The 21,180-nt window shown below is 35.0% G+C and overlaps 2 protein-coding genes across 4 annotated transcripts in view; both read right to left on the reverse strand.

Moving 5' to 3' along the window:
* Window positions 1–21,180, reverse strand: part of LOC119638373 — a 105,602-nt gene that overhangs the window by 35,825 nt on the left and 48,597 nt on the right. The gene's annotated exons all lie outside the window — the stretch shown is intronic.
* Window positions 511–2,619, reverse strand: LOC119638348 (condensin complex subunit 2-like). The gene has a single exon (XM_038035089.1). The coding sequence runs from the start codon at window positions 2,617–2,619 to the stop codon at window positions 511–513; it is 2,109 nt and encodes a 702-aa protein (XP_037891017.1).

The following is a 21,180-nucleotide window of genomic DNA, read 5'->3' on the forward strand; positions in this document are numbered from 1 at the left end:
TTTTTAAGATTGACACCACTGTAAGGGCCAAAATAAATTGTCTTTTGGACAATCTATTTTAATAGAAGAAAATGTAAATCACCCGTTGTTGATTTGCTGACCCCTAGAAGAAGAAGAGGAACAAGAAGACTTGAGGATATTTTTAAGTAATAAAAAAACCAATTTTATTTGCAAAAAAATTAAGAAATACCACCATCAGCGCCATTCTCCGAAGACGTCTTCAGTAAAAGAAGTTCCACAGCTCCCGCCTTTTTATGTGCACATTTTTTTTACAAAATTGCGAATGGAAAGAATTAACATTGTCCGAGTTCTTCCATAGGTTCGTAAAAGCATAATATCCGGGAAAACTTGTAAAACAAATCAAAAAACTTCTTATTTCTTGCGAAAAAATCTAGGATTGCTAAAGACCCCTGTGGCCTTACGAATAGCTAGTAAATGAGAAAGAAGAAGAAGGGACTTGTTGAGCATACATGCTTTCGAAAAAATAAACTTGGAATGAATAGGCATAAATCAGTCGGCCAATTTGCGTATCTTGAAATCCGTAAGATCCTCTTGGGGTACTAGACGCAAATCGTGTTCATTAGCTAGCTGTAGCATCGAACTGAAGGCAATGGAAGTAGAAACATTTTTGGATATATCTCTTGGTAATAATTGTGGCAATTGTGCATAAATCTCGTTAAAGCTGGCCATACCGTCTTCATAGCGTTCGTCATTTAGGATTGGCTGCCGCGGTTCGCCCGCTTCATGCATCGATTTTTTAAATTCTTTATTGAGTAGAGCCCAACAAATGCGTTTAAGATTGTCCATGTCAATGACTTTTGCTCGACGAGCAAAGGGCACTGTAATTCTTGTTACTTGTGCGGGGGCCCCTTCGAAATCGTTGGGAATTTCGAGAATTGTGGAATTTAGTGAATTATTCTCAACGAGTTCCATTTCATCATGAACAACTGAAAAGTTGTTACAAAGCAAATTTTCAATACCATTACGGTCTTCGTGATCGTCAGTGAATTGACCGCCTTTTCCTTCACCCAGTCCATTAACTCTGAAATTCTCTCTAGAATTATTGTCGCTATGTAAAGCAGACTTATATGTCGAATATCCTGAAAGAGCTAAGCCAGGAGCAAGGGTGAAATTTGAAAAACGATCCTTAGTCAATTGCATGTCCATGGGGAATTTTAATTTCTCATGATCCCCTCTTCTTTTTAAATTTAATTTACGATTTTTATACTTTTCATCCAATGGCACGAAAAGCTCTTCATTCAACTGATCGAAAGTTAATTGCTTAGCTTTCTTTCTTTTCATATTTTGTCGCGGACAAGCGGCCCGTGGATTTAAAACAGGCCACGCAACTGCTTCGCTGGGACAACGCTTGAATTTCCAATACCTAGGTCCAGCCCAAAAGTGCAAAATCTTTTTTAAAGGTCTGTATGAGTATTCCAGATCACTAGCATCAACAGGATGCAGATCATCAATAACAATAGCGGATGTAGATAGACTACGACAATTGTTAATGGCACTAAGCTCCTCTTGGGCCAAACCGTTTAATTCATAACAATTCACATTGGCAATAAGCATCGGTTCTGCATTCATAGGTATAGGTTCACATTCGCTACTCATATCAAACGCCATACATGTGCCATCGACATTACCAAATCGCGAATTTACAGTTTGAGTTTCTCTTCCCCTTATTTGTTGCGGTGCAAATGATGTACCGTTATCGGAATCTGTTCTATAGAGTCTATTTAAATCGTGTCCCATATCCTGGGTTGTTGGCTTTGGCGCATTGGTGATAATGTAACCGCTTTGTAATGGTCGTAATTTCAAATTTTCCAAGTTCTGCATTTCAAACAAGTGATCGCATGGGGAGAGCTCGTCTTCATTATAAGTTTGTAATGAAATCTCTTCTGTGTAATCGCGAGGGGGCAAAGCTGCCTTATCCCAAACAATGAACGTAGTATGCAATAGTAATTCCGATTCCGTTGTTAATAATATATTGTTCATGAGTCCTTGGCCAAAGCAAGCAATAGAATTAAATTTGGCAAACACTGGATCTTGATGTAGTAGTTCTGCTGTATCTAGGCAAGCATTTAATGTTTCCCTATTTTTGGTTACCGTACATGTAGTCGGGCGTATACGTTTGCGTTTCGCCTTTTTAGGATTTTCCCTAATTAATTCTACACCTGCAACACTAGCGGCAAGATCGGTAACTGTTTCACCTCCGTCATCAACGTTGTCCACTAGCCTTTCGCGGAATTTTTGAGCATTTAAAGCCGCCAAAGTGCGCAAAACACTTAAATATATGGAGTCAACGCGGATACTGTATATTTTGGAAGAAGCTTCTAAGCAATTCCCAGCCGATATAAAATTGTTGACTGTTTTATGATGATTGTCCAATAGAGTGGACAGTGTATCTATCAGAGAAAGAGACCAAGCATTTTCACGACCTAAGTTATTATTATAAATTTCGAGATCATTTTGTAGCGTTTCACTTTCCGTGAAAGAGGATTCAACGTTTTCGTCTTTAGCCTCCTCCCGCTTTTCTGCATCATCACTAATGTTAGATTCCTGGCATAAACTAGAGACTGGCGTCACTGGCGATTTTTCGTGATCCGAAGCCATATTTTCCTCGCGGCGTTAAGAATAACTCGTTTAGATTCGCTTTACTAAATATCAAAGAAATTAAGTATTTTCTATACGTATATGTTGTGGCTGAACGGAAGAATGAAAAGAAAAAATTTGACATTTGAATTTTTGGCAGAGTTGTACGGAACAAACGCAATTTTCGCTAAAGTCTATACCATGTGTAGTGTTGTAAAATAAGTTATGATGAAGGAAAAAAGAAATTCGTTGCACCTCTAGTCAATCCTACATCGAGGAAGTGAAGAAAATTGCCACATGCTAAGAGTGGAAAGAATTTCCCAATATTATCTCTCCTAGAATTTTACTCCGTTGCAAGCAAATTCTTAATGCGGATCATTTTCATTGTAAGCAGGCAAGTTTTCGTAAACTTTTCAGAAATTTTTTTTTTGGTTGAATTCAACTTCGCATCAACAATATGCCGACGCTTAACTTCTCAAATGGAATGGTAGTGTCATTTTTCAAAAATTTGTTTAAATACTTATAAAGCGAAACAGCTAAATTTTCATAGTATTTTGAATGGGCGTGGCTGATTGTTATTACTTTTTTAGAATATTCTTGCCTGTTGCAGTCGAATTATCATGTGACTGTTGTAGTTTATAAGTAATGAACAAAAAATCCCGAAAGCAGAGGTGTTTTTAATTTATGTCGCATTGTCGATGTGTTCTGTTACCAATTTGGTTAGTTTTTATTATCAATCTCTTTACAAGAGCTTTCAATCTTACTGCCAAAGTTGACCTCGATTTTTTAATAGTTACCCTAATCATTAAACAAAGAGGCATACAGATGGGCGGAAGGACGGACTGGCTTAAAACCACTACAATTTTGACGCTAATCAAGGATATACATTCGTATTATAGGATCTCTGAAAAGCCCTTCTTGGTATCGTAGATATTTTGGCAAAGTGAATATAACTCCATCCGTCGGTGGCGGGTGTAAAACTGGAATTTTTGAAATCCCCAAAATAAACCCTTAAGGAAAGGAGAACGCATTGGAAAAGAAATATTCATTTTTTCATAAGCAAACTTAGGGCGAGCCTTCATAATTGGGAATCCCTGGCTTACATGTACATGGATAAGATGCTCATGAAAGCTGAAATTCTTTTATATATGCTTAAGCAAACAGATTTTTATGTATTTCTTTTTTTTATCCTCACCCACGAGAGATAGTGGCGTATTCGTTTTGCTAAATATGTTTGCAGCATCCACAAGGAAACGACCCTATAAATTATGTACATTCTTGATCAGCATCATATTCTAAGAAGATTTGAACACGTTTGTTGGTTCATTTGCACGCCTATCTGCCTGCCTACTTAGTGAGTAAGGTGAGTAACGTAAGGTAAGCATTCCCCCGGCCGTAAATATTAAGATATCGGCTTCCAATTTGCTAAAAACATTGGTAATGCAGATTGGTATTGAAATAGGGCATGCCCACAGCAATGTATGAACATATGGCAGATATAGCGGTTAAAATTCTTAGATTTATTTTACGAGCAATCCTTCTCCTGCAAAAATGAAAGAAATCGGCCAAGCCTAGATAATATGGTAAAGTATCGAAGTTTCATTTTCTTTAATTTTTTGTTTTTTTTTTTTTTTGTATGAGACAAACGCGGTTAGTTTAGAAGATTCGACCATAGCCGAATACAATTTTTTTACTTGGTTTGTTTGTTTATTGCTAGCACTTAAAATGTTTCTATAGAGCAATTTATGAAAAAAATTATACAAATAATTCTTTTACTAAAAAAAAAAAAATTTTGTGTTCACAAAATTGCAAAATCTTTTCAAATTAAATTTATTTTACCTCAAGAACAAGCGTTAGCTTTTGTTGTAACGAGTAACGACTTATTAGTTAAACTTTTTCTTCCTCTTCTTTCTCGCCCAAAATTTATGGCTTGTCAGCGTAGACATGGGCCCTAATCCTTCCCCCAAGAAAAAAATCCCTGAGGGTTAGTTTAACGTCGTCAGATGAACTCGTTGGCAAACTTCTCCATTAGCAAATCGAGCACAGCATCACTGGAATTATATGATTTCAATGTGTAAGGAACCAAGAAATTCGCGGTTGACATTAACACAATAACGATAATAATAAGATAAGCGGAATTCTGTTAGCAGAGCGGAAATGCGTATAGAAAGTAAGTCCTTTTGCTTTGCAAACTGAGAGTTGTGTATACCTAATTCTCTTTTTACACGATAGATACGTTCCCAGAAAATTCGTAAAAAAAAAGATATTAACTAAATGGAAAAATTGTAGATTAATTATAGACCTACAAAAGAGAAACTGGAAAAAAGAAGTGAAAAGTACAATAAATAATATTGTTACGAACTTCGCCTTTCTCGGATACGATTCGTATCACCGGATAGTGGCTATTCTTTTTAAGAGAAATACATTTGCACGTTTTCACATCAAGTTTCTTTTATTTACAATCGATTTGTTTAAGGGTAGAACAATTTACATTTTACTCAAATGTTCTCTGTGACTCTGCCTTCCGCAAGTAGTAGTACGGAGTAGTGAGAGTCATGGAAATGGATATCTACCCATTTCGACTGAGATCTGTCAAGATTTTCAACGGCGACCTTTAAGAGAGAAGCTAAAAAGAGATCTTCCGTTCGAGAGTCGATTCCCGTGCGGCTGGAGCGCGGGATGTTCAGAGGCCATAGTCACAGTCATCACACCTTTATCACAATTACAGTATTCGCTTTGTGCATAGGTTTCGCGATTACTTTCAGCGATTATCTCGTCAGCGCCTCTATCCATTTCAATGACACCATTGCCATATAAATTAACTAATTTCAATAGTTTTCTTTCAGTTTTCTGATGTTCGATTACTAATGAATGAATGTACCGCCTGCATCAGCAGTTTAAAGTTGTTGTCATGAATTTGTTGCACTTTGTTATCATCATGCGAGTTCATAAATTTCTCGTTAATATACATTTCTGTCTGAGTTCAGTAAAGAGAATTTTCGGATTTGTTTTTTTTTTCAAGTTTATCATCTCCATTGGAATATCTTCATAAAACCAGCAATTTAACAATAATTGATCTATTTACGATATAATAATTAAACTTCGCAGTACATCACAAACTATATTAGGAAAAATATTTTTAATTCGCTAGATGAGTAATGTTGCCAATTGTTTACATTACGTTTCAAAATAATTTTAACATACGAAAATGAAAAAAAAAACAAGTAAGAAAGCGGGGACCGAACCTCGCATACTCACCATTACGTTTTTCGCATTCTACTCTCTAAGGTCTTTGATTTGGTACCCACATTGCTGGTCTTATTAAAAAAAAAGTAAATGCGGTATCTACCACACTTATTTTAAAATTAACCCATTAAGGAGTGGTTGTAAACATTCGGTCTTGGTTTACCTTATAATAAATAAATAAGCATAAAAAAATAAAAAAAACAGAATTTAATCACGTGTAACTTAGTGTGGGCATGGCGGATGTTTTTCGTAACAGTGTAAAATTTCATACTTCTAACTTTTAATATCCGAGGAACGAGCAAAAATCGAGTTTTTTAAAAAAAAAACGGAGTTGCGTTCAGTTTACGCTGCACTGCGCACTTCCGGCCTGACCAATTAGGCCCATTTTCAATACTAACCTGCGCGTAGAAACTTTCAATGCTTCTATTAAACTTGAAGTGAATATCCTCATTTCGGCGACCAAGAAACTGCCAACAACACACATTACACAGATAGAACGACATGGTAAATCAACTCACAATTTCACGCTGATTAACAGTATGTACCCTTTATAGAGTCCCTGAAGCTTTGCTTTGGGTGTTATATGCATTATGGAAAAAAACAAAATGGGTATACCCACGTCTTATAATGGTAGGTAAGAGAATTAAAAATAAAAAAAGATTAGCAACAATACGCAATTAACGGTTAAAAAAAGAACACTGCAAATTACGCTACATAAAGTGATATAAGGTTTTAAACATGCCCTGTAGATCTACATCGCTATGCATTTAAGGCTTAATTTGCTTGTAGACAGCATCGTTACCTTATTTTTTCAGGTATGGTATTTCAGCGAAATGCGATAGCGTTTTAACGCAGTTATCGATGATCGAAAACAATTAAATGATCCGTCTATTTACATTTTACGTGGATCGTTTTCAACAAAATTTAACCTAAAAGTTACATAAATTTAACAGAAAATCTATTTCACGACGTCCGCTTACACTGGGACTTAAATTTCAATGTAATATTTCCTTCAGCTAGCTACTAACTGGAGGATTAAGTGAGAAAAAACAGCCAGTGCTCGTGACTTAATAACTTTATCTTATAGCAAAATTAATATTGTTCTCAATTCCAATATATTATCTTGTGATTTCATGACTTCATACGTTTTTCTTAGACGAAACTCAAATGTAAACGCGGAAAGAGTCCGCAGTGTCATGTGTTATTCCTCAATGTTCGAATGTGAATAAAAAATCGTAATTGCCCTCTAAGTGGACAAAGAATTCTACAGTTTGCTTTACCAAAGTGAAAAAAAATTTATAAAACATTTTTCCTGGCTTTCCTGCCTGAGACGAAGAACTACCTTTCAGTGCTAGTTTTCATTTTTGATTATGCGATAATCAGACGCAATAAAGTTACATTTTACCATTTTTTCTTAATCTCTCTTTATTTATTTACTTATTATTTATTTTATTTTATCCGTTTATACACGAAATTCAACTAAAGAAAATTACAGTCGAATTCAGTGCATCTTAATAGAAAATTTTATTCTAATTGTTTTAAAACTATTATACAATAATAAGGGAAAAAGAAAGGAGAATAATAATAAGCAAGTAAGTTTAAAAATAAATTAAAAAATTAAAAATAATAATTCATGTATAAATAAATAAAAAGAGAGAAAGAGAAAAAAAAAACGCATGCACACAGCTAGCACAGAGCCATACCCGTAGCAAGAACAGATTCAAGTTGCAAGTGAAAGCCTAAACCATTACAAAAATGCATAAGCTTGGCAACCGACACGTTAACAACACAATATTATTTTAAATAAAAAATTAGGTATTAAGAATGAAGTGTTAGTTTAAGTACAACATAGGTAAATCGCGAATGTTGAGCAAAGTTGTTTTAATAGACTTTAAAGAGTCTGATAATGAGAATAAGTGATAGACATCATTTAGGTTTCTGCAAACAACTCTGAGCGGCTTAAACAGCTCATAATTGTATTTACATTGACTAAGCTTAATCAAGATAAAGTGACAAGAGAAGAAGTAATGCAGGCGAGTCAATAGTACCATTTATTACTTTGGTTAAGAAGGAAACCCCAAGAACAAATCTAAGTTACTCAAGTGACGGTAAGGATAATAGAAGCGATTTATTTTCATAGGGTGAAAGAGAGGCAATCGGATCCCAACACAAATTCCTAAGCGCAAACAGAAAGAATTGTTTTGAACAGATTCAATTAAATCTATATAGCGCCTATATGAAGGAGACAACACAACAGAGGCATACTCGAGTATAGGTCTACCCAAACACGTGTACAGCCTTTTCCTAATATAAGAATCATCAAGCTCTTTGGACCATCTCTTTATAAAACCAAGCACGGACCTAACTTTGCTTAAGGAGAGCTCAGTGTGCAACTTAAAACGTAACCTATGGTCAAATAGAACGCCTAAATCTGTGAAAGTTTCGACGTTCTCCCACTTATGCGAATCAATGAAATTCTGATGACTAATGAATGAATTCTTACTTGAGAAAGAAAACTTCTTACATTTATTAAGATTTAGTTTCAGAAATTTAAAGAGCACCATGCAACCAAATTATTCAAGTCACTTTGAAGCTGATGTGATTGAGATTCTACGGAAAAGGAAGAAAACAGTTTTACATCATCAGCATACATTAATATCTCGCTGGATTTAATCACCGAGAGCAAATCATTAATGTATAAATTAAATAAGGTAGGTTCTAAGTGGCTGCCTTGAGGTACGCCAGACGGGGAATTCATCCGAGGCAATGAAGTTAAACAAAACACTGAATGACATTTTTTAACAATCTCTTCTTTATTTTGCAAGTGTATGATGTATAATGCTGACAATTCAGAGTGATGGTAAATGACAAACTACATTGAAGTTCCATTGTCTGAACTGTTAAACATCTTTTCTTTAAAGCTATGTTTTTGAAGCGTTTTCGCGTGTTCTACTATAAGATTCTCATAAATAAATATTTTTGTCTTTATATTTGCTGCTGTTGACTGTCTGAATTCTTAAGAAGAATGCAAGATTTTTTTAAAATAAGTAAAAACTTCGCTTAATACACTTACTCATATAACTACTTTTCAAAGTAAATTGTTATATGGGAATCGGTTGAAAAAGTGGTCCGATCTAGACCATTTTCAATAGTATTCGTCTATGGGCAGATCGTCTCAAGCATGTCGATGCATCAAATGTCATCAAAATATCTCAAAAATTGTCGCTTGTAGGTTGAACATAATAAAGAAGACGAATAGACAGCCAGACAGTGATTCTGCAAAGATCATTACAATAAGAGATGTGCTATTCAAGTTCTAAATATTGCACACAGCCGCGAAACCTTAATGTGCCCTTGTACCCAAAACTGATGTAGAGTAGAAAAATTCGACGTCTCTCCCTACAAATAACTCTTGTTGATTTGAATTTTAGAAGAAGAGAGAAAGATATTGTATGAGATTTCAAAAAAAAATTGTTTTCTTTTTTGGCTTCTAAACTGCGGTCTCTAAGAGTATGGCCTAGATTTTTGAAAAAAATAGACTTTTCCGAGAACTACTATTCCTTCATGTAGTTATTGGCAAAAATTTGTGGAAAAAGTCTTTTCAAATAAACTTCTTTGACTTTCGTCAGTCAGTTGTAGCGAACGGATCATGATTTCACGTGTTACAAGCCCTAATTTAAATATTGTCCACTTTGATACACCTTTTTATTGAAACGTTTGCGAAGAAAAAAGAAAGTAGTCAACTAATTCGTAGATAGAGACGTAATCACAGAATATTCCTTCAGAATAAAACTGAACAACTAACGCCACCATCGCGTTTCTTCGAAATTAGTCTCAGAGGCATATTTTTCATTTGCCAAAGCAAGTAATTAAGTCGTCTTCACTTGGCCACTTATGTGTCCGTTGCAGTTAAAACTATAAAACAACATCAGGTTCTATCTTGACGTAGTGTCGATCGTAAAAAAATTGTTAGAAGAAACCCGGAAGAATTAATGTCGTATTTTCATTAGCGAACGGCTTGCATACTTTCGTTTAGCGAAGGGGATTCTCTCATATCTCATTTTATGCACGTTGTAGGCATTACTAAGTTTTGTAAGGACAGGAATTTGTCCTGCAAATTGCTTCTAATGGCAATCCGATTATTTCCGTGCCCATTGAGCTACCAGCCTGCCAATATAGTTTCTTGGTACGAAGAGTTCAAGATGGCTGCTTGAGCCACCTTGCTTGCTATGCAGTTAGCCCTTTTGTTGCCCTCGATCCCCGATAATATCCACATTTTTGACATTCTACAGTTTTGAACCGCTGGTGTACCATTTCCTTGCTTCCACCCTGGTCAGCGCGCTTAGGCGAGGTTAAGTTTCCATATAGGCACTCACGTTAAAAACAAGAGACATGCATGCACTAATTTTAACTTTTTTTTTGCAATAAAAATGAACAGTTTTTCTTTTATAAATATGTAATCTTCATTATTACTCTTTTTGCACGGTTTTTTGAAAAAATTAATGAGCTTTCTCATCTTGCATGATTTTTTAAACTTGTGATACTTATCATCAAAAGTATCATATGTCGCGTATATGACCGCATCTGCCACTTAAAAAACGACTTGGATGTATATATATTTTTTGTTGTTGTGGGTTCAATGATAATTGTAAACAAAGTTGTATACGCTCCAGTATGAGCCTTTTATATCGACCCATAAATAAACAAATTATTTGGTTAAATATAGAAATGATCAATGGGCTTTTCAAATGGATTCTGAATTGATCCTAAAAGATAATTGCGATGGATCAATAAAAATTATAAGCCCCATCTCAATAATTTTTTTCCTTTCTAGTCAAATTTGTCGTCATATCACGTTCAGTTTTTATTCCAGTTTTAGAAAATTGTTGCAAATTTATGTGTCAGCACTTAGACTAACTATGCTAGCTACGAAACATTTCATGTCCATTGCGAACGTTAAAGCGGGCGTGTAATATATGCACAAACTCTCAGACTAATATCGCCTGTTAAAAGTTTCTATGTATAGTGTAAATGAAGCTCGGCTCAATATGTCGATTTTCATGCTTGACGAGCCACGATCATATTCCAACAGTTTCACTTTCCTATTTCAAGTTTTGTAACTCAATACAGATACAAGACTATAAAGAAGGGACTTATATTTTACACTAGTCGAGAGTATGCCTATAGTATATTTTCAGTCTCTGGTGTATATTACCAGGCTGTCATCGCACAAACAAAACCATAAATCTAGTGCACCTATTTATCTCTACTGTGGATATAAAATTTGTACTTTTTTTCTTTTTTTTTACATTTCAACGACATGTATACAAGTTAACATACTATAACAAAATCTTGATTCGAATTGCGCAACCATTTTTCATAGTTAGTTAAAACTAACAGAAACAAAAAATTATGTGATGATGATGAATGTTAACCGATTCATTGCTTTCATATGCTACTATCTTTTTCATAATTATTACGTACTCAACGTAAAGATAAATAAAAAACTTTATGCAGATTTTTTTTTTTGCCTTTAAGTTTTTACTTTTTTTCTTTTTCATTACAATATATATTAAAAATGTTGAAAAGTTTTGAATACTTTTGCCTGAGCACTTACGAAACACTTATGTGCGGTTGCTCCATTTTTATCAGTAAAACAGTGAACGTACATTTATCTTGGCGTATATAATGATATACGAAGCTGTAGGCTGTAATGAGTTTCTATGAGCGTAGAAAAGTTCTCAATCATTTCTCTATAAAAACAAGGCAAAAACAAATGCACAAAAATTAAAAGAAACAAACTTACAACTACAATATAAAAAGAGAGAAAGGCAATAATAGGTTTGAACCGAAACTATTAACATCTATCTCGAACTCATCCCTGACTATAAGCCCTCTCAGGTATGTAATTGCCTAAATTAAAAATCACATCACACAATCCATTTTCGACATTGTTTGTATGCTCGGTTGACAAAGACATAGCATTTATTTATCGGGCACACATCTTCGACACCGTTCCCTATATCGCTCTCTTCTCGCTTGTTTTCGATCATCACCCTCTTAAATAATTGGCCATTCAAAAGAAATAATTGGTATCTCATTTTTGCTATCTATAAACCATATTTTTGACCCATTTAGTAGACTTTTTCATAAGCGAAAATAATAATTTCGTTAGAGACAAACTTCAAGTTAAAACTGAAAATCAAATTTTCGTGGCCGTTATTTAGAAAAAAATCTGTAAACTAAGGATTTTTCGTTAACTGCAAATGACCCTAAAACCCACTTTTCATATTTTTAGAATTCAATTTAACAACTAAGTTAACCTAACAGGTTAAAGACCCTTTTTGCACCGTTAAAAAATTTTTAAAGTCATTTAGATGGCTTTATAGGTCAGAAATACAAATTAAAGGACAGCCCGCGCTTAATTAACTACCTTGCTTATGCTGTTTAAGAATATAGTGTAAGGATACGAATTTCAAGAATTTTTTGTTTTGCCTTAGCCAATCGCCTTTTAGCCTAACACGCTGACAGTTGGAAGAAAGTGATAAAAGAGATGAAGAGATACGGAGGCGGTCGTGGTATAACGTTCGCGTGCCCAATGAGTAAGTGTTGGACTTTTACCGACTAAGCACTTATTGTAACCACAGCCAAAGTAAACGAAAACAGAGTTTTATTGCCGAGATTCTTATCTACTCGGCTACTCATGCGGATTAACAGATCTAATATGCCCTATCTTATCGGCATGAAATGTTTATATATTTTATGTAAATAAAGAAAGTATTAAATAGCTAAACACTGAACATGCTGCAAGCGTTTACAAATCTCATAAAATAAAGAAAAATTAAACTTTTCGGTTTTTTTTTATAATTTTGTTTATTGGTATTATTATTGCCATGTTTAGACTTATGATCATTGAAGAATGGAGATACACACACACTAGATATCCCATAAAATACATATCCTATTGATTACGATAAGACTTTAATTTAGCTATTTATGTTTACCCAGCTTGATTAACTTACGAACGTGAATCAAATGTTTCCACCCATATGTTAGCCTATCATCCGTTTTATACAGAATCTTAAAACTTGATAAATACACTCATCGTCAATGATAACAATTCACATTATAAATGGCCAAAAAGCAAACACCGTAACTTATAGTCCATTGTGGCCTTTTCCCGAAAAAATCCCTAATTCAGCACCTATAGTGTGCAATCCCAACGGATGATGACAGCTTTTCTTTCGAACGTAGGTATGTTATCTAGTCGGTGGTCTGATCCAAAAGGAAAAGGATGTGCAATCTTTCTCTGCACTATGCCTCTGTTCGAAATTGAGTTGGCTTTGCCAATTGTTCAGTTGGTTACATTCGAAGTTTGTCAGCTAACTTATTTCGAATGTGATATTCTCATTCCATTCCGTTCTTACTTATAGTGTACAGTCGGGGAGTACTCGTGGTGGTTGTGGTTGGCAAGTTCCTAGCCAAAGTGGAACGGTCGAGTGCAGCTAGGCCTCACCACTGACCAGAGTGGGGTTTATTGTTCCATACACAATAAACCGTTCTGGACTCTGGTGTTGTTTAGGCTCCTATTCTGTGGGGATTGTCTAACTCGCCAGGGGGCGTAGTACGCTTAAAATGGCTTGGGCCACCGTGGAGTTAAGCCTTTCAGGCAGGAACCCACGTTAAACCCTTGCTACAAATTATAGTGTACAACATCATAAGAGAACTGCTTGCTATAAAAAAAAATGACTGGAAAGTACAATATACTTGTCCCGCTTTAAATACATAGGAATGATTTATAACTACGTGCTGAGCCAAAACCGATCCTGCGACTTTGATCCTTACAAGGGAATACAAATATTTGCGACGGTCATGTAAAAATTTGAAACAGTACAGCAGAGACACCATTTTAGGATATTGGACTACAAATTTTTATACCCCACGCCACTTCCGGTACAAGAGTATACTATTTATGTGAGGATTTATGCAATACCCAGAAGGATTTGAGATAAACCACACTTTTATTTTACCAATGAAATGAAAGTCGCCTTCTGAGTTGATCCAAACTTGCCTATCCGTCCGTCCGTCCGCCCGTGTACTTTTTGTGCGTTCAAACTACACATCACAAATTTTCTAGATATTTTAACGAAACATGCTACATCGTCATGTTTTGGTCCAAGAAAGTAGCTCCAAATTAGGTCGTTATTTAGAAAAGTCATTATGTGACCATATTAAGTGAAGCGATGGAGGGTATTTAACGATGGACTGCGTCGCTCTACAATGCTTTTACTTCTTAAATATATTTCTTAAAAAACCACCAAAGGGTAATGTGCAAAAATTGACACCTCCTTAATTGACAAAATATTTTATCATTTGAACGCGTTGGTCCGATTAAAACAATGCGTATTAAAGGCGAATCTAGCATAGTTACTTAGTTCCAGCAAAAGCATTTCGTTTACATGAACCATTCCTTTAATAATACATAACAGAACGCATACGTATTTTTAGTTGAATCTAAGTTCTCACCCTAAAAAGTTTGACTTACTAATTCATTATGATTCAGGGTGATTTATGCTTGTTCTAATTAAAGAGAGATATAGTTTGCATTCAATGAGTTTTACTTTTTTATAGGCGTTCATTTATTATTAAGAGACGACGAGGTTTTTGGTTTTACAGAAAAGTGATTGTTTCTACAAGTCCTTTGGACTTTGCAGAATATGGAGATCTTGTAAAGAGATCTTTTTTCCTGAAATTTCGAATTCTAGGTCAAGCGCTGCGTAAACATTACCTTAGCGGGAAGTTACTGCGTCACAGCTTACATTCTTTAAGGGAAGTACGCTGTGGAGCAGCTTCAACGAAACAACCGCTGCCGGAATATGTGACATAGAGTAATTCTCAAGTAGTCTGTGCTTTTGCAAAGAAATGAAAAGAATGTAAAAAAAGTTTTTGATCGTAAATAAGAATTCGATTACAGAATTACGCTGTGCTCTTGCCGTTTTCTCTGTTATATCTCAGCACGTAAAGAGTACTATCTGCGATTCTGCAGCAAGCTGTACAAAAAAGTCTTTGGGGTCGAGAGAGAATGAGGAAAAACATTTAAATCTGGAAGGGCAGCGATACCTTCTTGGAGGCTAACCATAAAAATTCATAAAAATTTGTACTTTAATAGAAAAACACATCTCAAACTTCTCTACGCAATTTTTTGGTAACACGATTTTTCAAAACAGCTTGTAGAACATTTGCCATAATTTTCATTCTTTTCGTGGAAATTTTTCATAATATGTTCTAAATAATATTTGTTAACATAGTGAAGCGTTTTTAAATAATAAACGAACGAAAACTTTATGGTGGGTCAACGTTTACTTTAATATTCTGTACGCTAGCCTAAAGCTATTTATATAACGACTTTTCAAAAGAAGACATTATATGAGAAATATTCGAAAAATCTGGCCGGCACAAACTTTTTTATTCGTATTTGTACTTAGAACAAACGACGTCAGTGTACCAAATTTCATCGAAACGTCTCAATAATTGTGGCGTGTAGGCTGAACCCGAAAAAGAAAGACAAGCAGACGGACAGACAAGCTTAAATTCATTGAAACAGTGATTCTGAACATGTGGGTGTAATAAGTATGTATATACTAGTGGGTTATCTCCTTCCCTCCCCTTCTGTATGGCATAAAATCGCACAAACTTAATACGCCCTTGTACCATGAAAGGCACATTTGTGCTTTTTGTTTCGGTCTAAGATGGAACTTTCCTGTTCAAATATTGGCTGATCGTACAAAAACCAATATTTTTTATGGCCACCACTGCAGGATGGGGATTTGGTTTTTTTCCGTAATGTATGTAACACCCAAAAGAAAGCTTCAGAGACTCTCTTAAGTATATATATTCCTGATCAGCCTGAAATTCTGAATTGATTAATCCATGCCTGGCCGTGTGTGTGGTGTGTGTAAAGATATCGACTTCAAATTTGAGAGAAACATTGGAAGGCGTAACGATTGCGTGTCCTTTTGAATTTCCAGTGCGAAATTCCAGCTCAAAGGTGAGGAATCATATTCTTGTTGTTCTAGATTTGAACTAGCATCAATGGGACGCAAATTCTCAATATTAACAGGGGACTTACCTAGACCACGACAATTTAAGTAACAGCAATACGCTCTTCGTGGTGATAAAAATAGCTTGTCTAGCTCTACCTTCACCCATGTCAAAAATATTAAATACCTTCTGCGAGTATAGCCGGTGGTTGAACGGAAGAATTAAAAAAGAAGTTTGACCTTTCAATTTTTGGCAGCGTTATATGGAAGAAGTACAGCGGCCGACAAAATCTACACTACGCATTGTATTGCAGAACAAGTTGTCGTCAAAGAACAAAAATATTTCTTTCAATCCCTAGTCAACTCTGTCTCGAAGAAGTGTAAAAAATTTGAATGCTATCGACGTGCTCGTTTCGTAGAAATCTTATCCACACCGTGCAGTAACAGAATTTTGAGAACCTAGCGATTGAAAATTGAAATAGTACTTAAGCACAGAGTGGTATTTGAAACTTCCAAATAGTCAGTGTCCTACAATTTACTCCAACTGAGTTGAGATTTGAGAAAAGTAATCTTAACATATAATATAAATAAGAAAATTATATTCGGGGCTTTATGCCTGCTATGCCCTCATTTTAAGAAGGCCTCTCTTCTTTCTTATACCCACTACTAAAGAGCAGGTGTACTCATTTTATTTTTTTCCATAATATATGTAACACCCAAAGAAAGCTTCAGATATCCTGCAAAGTATATATATTGTTGATCCGCCTGAAATTCTGACTTGATTAATCCATGCCTGTCCGTCTGTGTTTCTGTACGGTGTGTGTGTTGTTAGCACTTTCCTGGTCGCAAAAATGTAGACGAATGTTGGTATTCAGCCGTTTTTACCAAACCCTTGTATACAAGGGCGAGAGCTAAATTTTGCGTACACCATTACCAACCTGGATAATCAAACAAAAGGGATTTTAAAATGGTTCGTTTGATTGAAAGAATGCTACAATTACAGTAAATACACAACGTTCTTTGAAAACAATCATAATTAATGTTGGCAAACTAAGTTCATTTTGGAGTTGTTTGAACTGTAAGCTACTATTAGTGATAGCAATTAGGTTAAAGGCTATGTCTGGTAATTAGCCTGCTTATAATAGTCGTTTATGTTAATTTTGCTCAAATTTGGTTGGTAATCACGTGGCCGAAAATAAGTTTTCGCTTTTGTGTTCAGGGTAGTAATCACTTGTGAAAAATGTTATTAGCAATAGTTGATTTTCAACTACATGATTACCACCCAGCTCTTGTTAAAAGTTCAATTTTTCATACGAGCTTAGCGCATTAACTACAGTGCAGTGCATCATCTGCATTTGAAGAAAAAGAAGAATTTCTTTATTAATTTAAACTGCAAACAAATGATTAGCTGAAGCACTCTATTTTCACAAAAATTTTGTGCAGGGAATAATTGCATTTTGAAAATTGTCTATCGACATGAGCAATGGTGCAAACAAGAAGATATTAATTTGATTAAAACCATCAATTTTATTCAATGATGTAAGCAGCGAGAAAATCTGAACGGAGATGGAATTTTGCGGAAGTTACTAGTTAGGCATAAGAAGGACAGTTTGAAAAACAAGGCGCTATCTCAACAAAGCGACACCTCTGAAACGAAAAGACCCCCTTTGCAGCTTTGTTCCAAGGTCAGCATCTTTCATCCTATCATATAGCAATTCTGTCTTTTTGATTGTTTGAGGAATACTGCCTTCCGGGAAGATCCGCACGCATAAGAGAGTCCAATGAAGGATCTATTTTTTAAGTGAAGACTAAGCTATAATTCTCGTGACGTCTTAGTTGAACCAACTAACGTCGAAATTTCAAAAAGGTGTTTAAGGTTATGTCGAAAGATCCTTATAAAGAGGCTTTTGGTGACAAAATATATTAACAAAACTTGTAAATGTACACATTTCCTTTTACTGAGGCGATTACAGCTGTAATCTTAGCTGACCAAAAAAATAAATAAATAAAAATAAATAATTAAATAGATAATATTATATATTTCCTCTTTTTCTGATGTTTTTTTTGACAACAAATATTTTTCGGTAATAAATTTTTTATTGTTAGTTAACCGCATGTAACTATTGTATCTGTTATCTTGTTATCGAGGTGGCAAAATTAATTTAATTATTGCAAAGTAACGCTGTTATAAATAATTACATGTAAATAAATGTCTCATTCCCATTGAAATTTGCCTTTTATAAAATAGTTTACAGAAAAAAATTTAAAAATTGGTTTAAATTTTACCGCAATAGAAATGACAGCACGAAATAGTAAACCGCAAAACCTAACAATAACCGCAATTAACACGTTTTTGTCTATATATGTATTAAAAGCAATATAATGCTATTGCCGTACCCTTCATGATGTGTATGATAAAATAAATAATTGTGAAGCATAAGTGATCATATGTATGCTATGCGGGGGTAGTCGCCTATGCGTGCGGGCAACGATGGGGAGCCACTCATAAGCATCTGAGCCTTTCGCTGCAGATGAGGGCAAAGTTTGCAGCTTCTTGCCAACGTATGCGGGTTATATTCTGATTTTGGCCGGACTTAGGCGGCATATACAGTACGCATGTGCGCTGCTGTAAAGTATTTTTTTTTACCGTTTTAAAAAAGCTAGGAGCTTGGCTGCGTGCTCCGACACTTCGAAAGCATGCTCTATCTGACGAAAATCATTTCGGTTACTCATGTCGAGAATATCAAGAGCTGATGCAATTCTTTTGCATTGAGACTACGAACGGGGAGAAGTTATTATTTATTATTTTACCTGTGAATTAGAAGACAGCGTGGGGTTTTGGTGGTGTTGAAGTTTGCCCTATTTGCCTTACCTCATTCAGATATTCTTGCGGATTAGATAATAATTGGGCCAGCATGCAAGGCAATCGCCCCTGATGTGGTAAATCACACTTTAATTACGATTGACGGCATGTTGAGGGTCTAACAGTTAGCGGCAGAACATTTGTGTTCTCTATCCACTCTATCTCCCTTTCCTTACTTCTTCTGCCTGATCAACCCTATTACACAGGTATGGCAGTAGTTATTTAAATAGAAAAGACAAATAAATAGATAAACGTCGCGGGGCAAATTCATATTCTACGTGAAAGGTTGGAAGAGTGAATAAGTACTGATAATACTTTGGAACAAAAAAGGAGAACCGATAAAAGTTAAAACCGGTTAAGTTTTTACTAAATAAAAAAACGATGTATGTATTTACGACTAAAGCAACGATTACTAATATATGCATTGACTCAAAAGGATGAATCTTCAACCATGAATCACTTTTGATGTAATATGGCGGGTCTACTTCAAGTCCTGAATGTGCCATATATCTGCACAAATTTAATATAATCTGGCATCACAATTGGTGCAGAATAATTTAAGACGATTGGTTTTTGTGTCAGTCATTCATGTCGTTTTCTTCAAACTTTTATATTGATATACATTTCCGGATTTGCTCACATTGTTATGTAAAAAACGAAAATCTCATGGCCGCACACACTGCGATGGACGCTTTTTACCTGACTCTCAGGAGTTGCACATACGCATATAGTCTTACCTAATATCCGTCATTGCTTTTGTTGCCCTCGTTGTACAAGTGTCTGCTGTTTACCTTTCCGTTTCTCTTTTGTTGCTTAGTTAGCAATATAGTATCGATAAGATATATGGATTTATATGAATACATATATATCACCTGAGATCATTTTGTCTTGCTTGGCTTGACAGTATCACAAATAGCGTATTCATGACATTGTCTCAATGTTTTGAATAAGAGATTTTTCATTTAAATTGATTGAATTGTATTCTCCAGTTCGAGATATATATATATAGATATAGATATATATATTTTCTAAACATTTATATTTTCTAAACATTTAAACACACTTCATATTCGCTGGCTATATACAATTGTTTGCATTGGTGTTATACATACAATACATATAAAATTCAATTTCAATTTCGAACTTAAAAAACTCATATCCATTGCACCTGCATGCACACGCATGCATAGTTGCATGAAAGTGTAGTAATGGCTACGTATCGGTTTTTATGCATGCAACGCTTATCGCTTTATTGCCATCGCATTTTTATTCTTTTCACATAATGTTTATATTCTTTTCATATAATGTTTATTTATTTTGTAATTCAGGCTTTATGCAATTCATTTACATATATATCTGTTTTATAATTCTCGATACTTTTCATAAAATAATATTATCTAAGCATAATAAATTATTTATTATTTGTTTATTATACCCTACCACACTTGTGATGCAAGGGTATGTTAAATTTGTGCGGATGTATGTAACACCAACAAAGATTTAAGATTGGAGTCACATTTTGTTAGTAGTCTTGAATCGATTTGAGCATATCTGTGCGTCCGTCTGTCTTGTATTCAATCTACAGCCCGTAATTTTTGAGATATATTGATGAAATTCGGTGCACTGACTTTTTATTTAGACCCATGACGAACGCTATTGAGAATTGTTCGGATCGGATCACTTTTTCGATCACTTCATTACATTTTAAAAAGTCGATATATGAATACGTGTGGAATGGTTGCGGCTATTTGTTGACGGACCGTCACCCAGTTTGTTGTTTGTACTTGTTTTTTTTTTTTTCAAACCAAGATATTAGTACTGTAAACGTGTAGTTTGTAATTTTCTCAAAAAAATAAGTAACTTACTGAATACTTCATGCTCCTTACCCCAACCTTTGGAAATGCTATGTTGATCGATGTGCATTCCTTTTTTTTTTATAAAATTTAACAGTGTATATTCTACTTTCCTTAGAGCCATATTGGTTAGACACTTGTGTCTTCAACATGCCAGTATTTGCGTCTTTGTTTTTACTTCGGAGTCCAGGAGTCATAATATTTGCACCCTACACCACAGGGTATCTTAAGTTTGTGGGCGACGAGGAGACGTAAGCAACACCAAGAAGAACTTGAAATAGAATCACTTTTTTATTATACTGAGTCGATCTAAAGTGGTCGGTCCGTCTGAACTCTGCCCACGTAATCTTGTGTTCAACCTACAGCTCGCAATTTCTGAGGTATTTCATTGTAAAATTGGCTCATGATAGTAAATTGGCAAGGAATTCTACCTTAACGAATTTGAACAGCATACGTCTACGTTTTTAGTACCACCGTACATAAGAATTCTCATGGAACGTAAAGCCTTACGTGTGATAAGAGCCTAATTGTTCATGGTTTTATGATGAAAATTTGTTCATGAACAGAATTAAATAAACAA

This window comes from Glossina fuscipes, unplaced genomic scaffold, assembly GCF_014805625.2.
Source record: "Glossina fuscipes isolate IAEA_lab_2018 unplaced genomic scaffold, Yale_Gfus_2 88, whole genome shotgun sequence".
Taxonomy (NCBI): domain Eukaryota; kingdom Metazoa; phylum Arthropoda; class Insecta; order Diptera; family Glossinidae; genus Glossina; species Glossina fuscipes.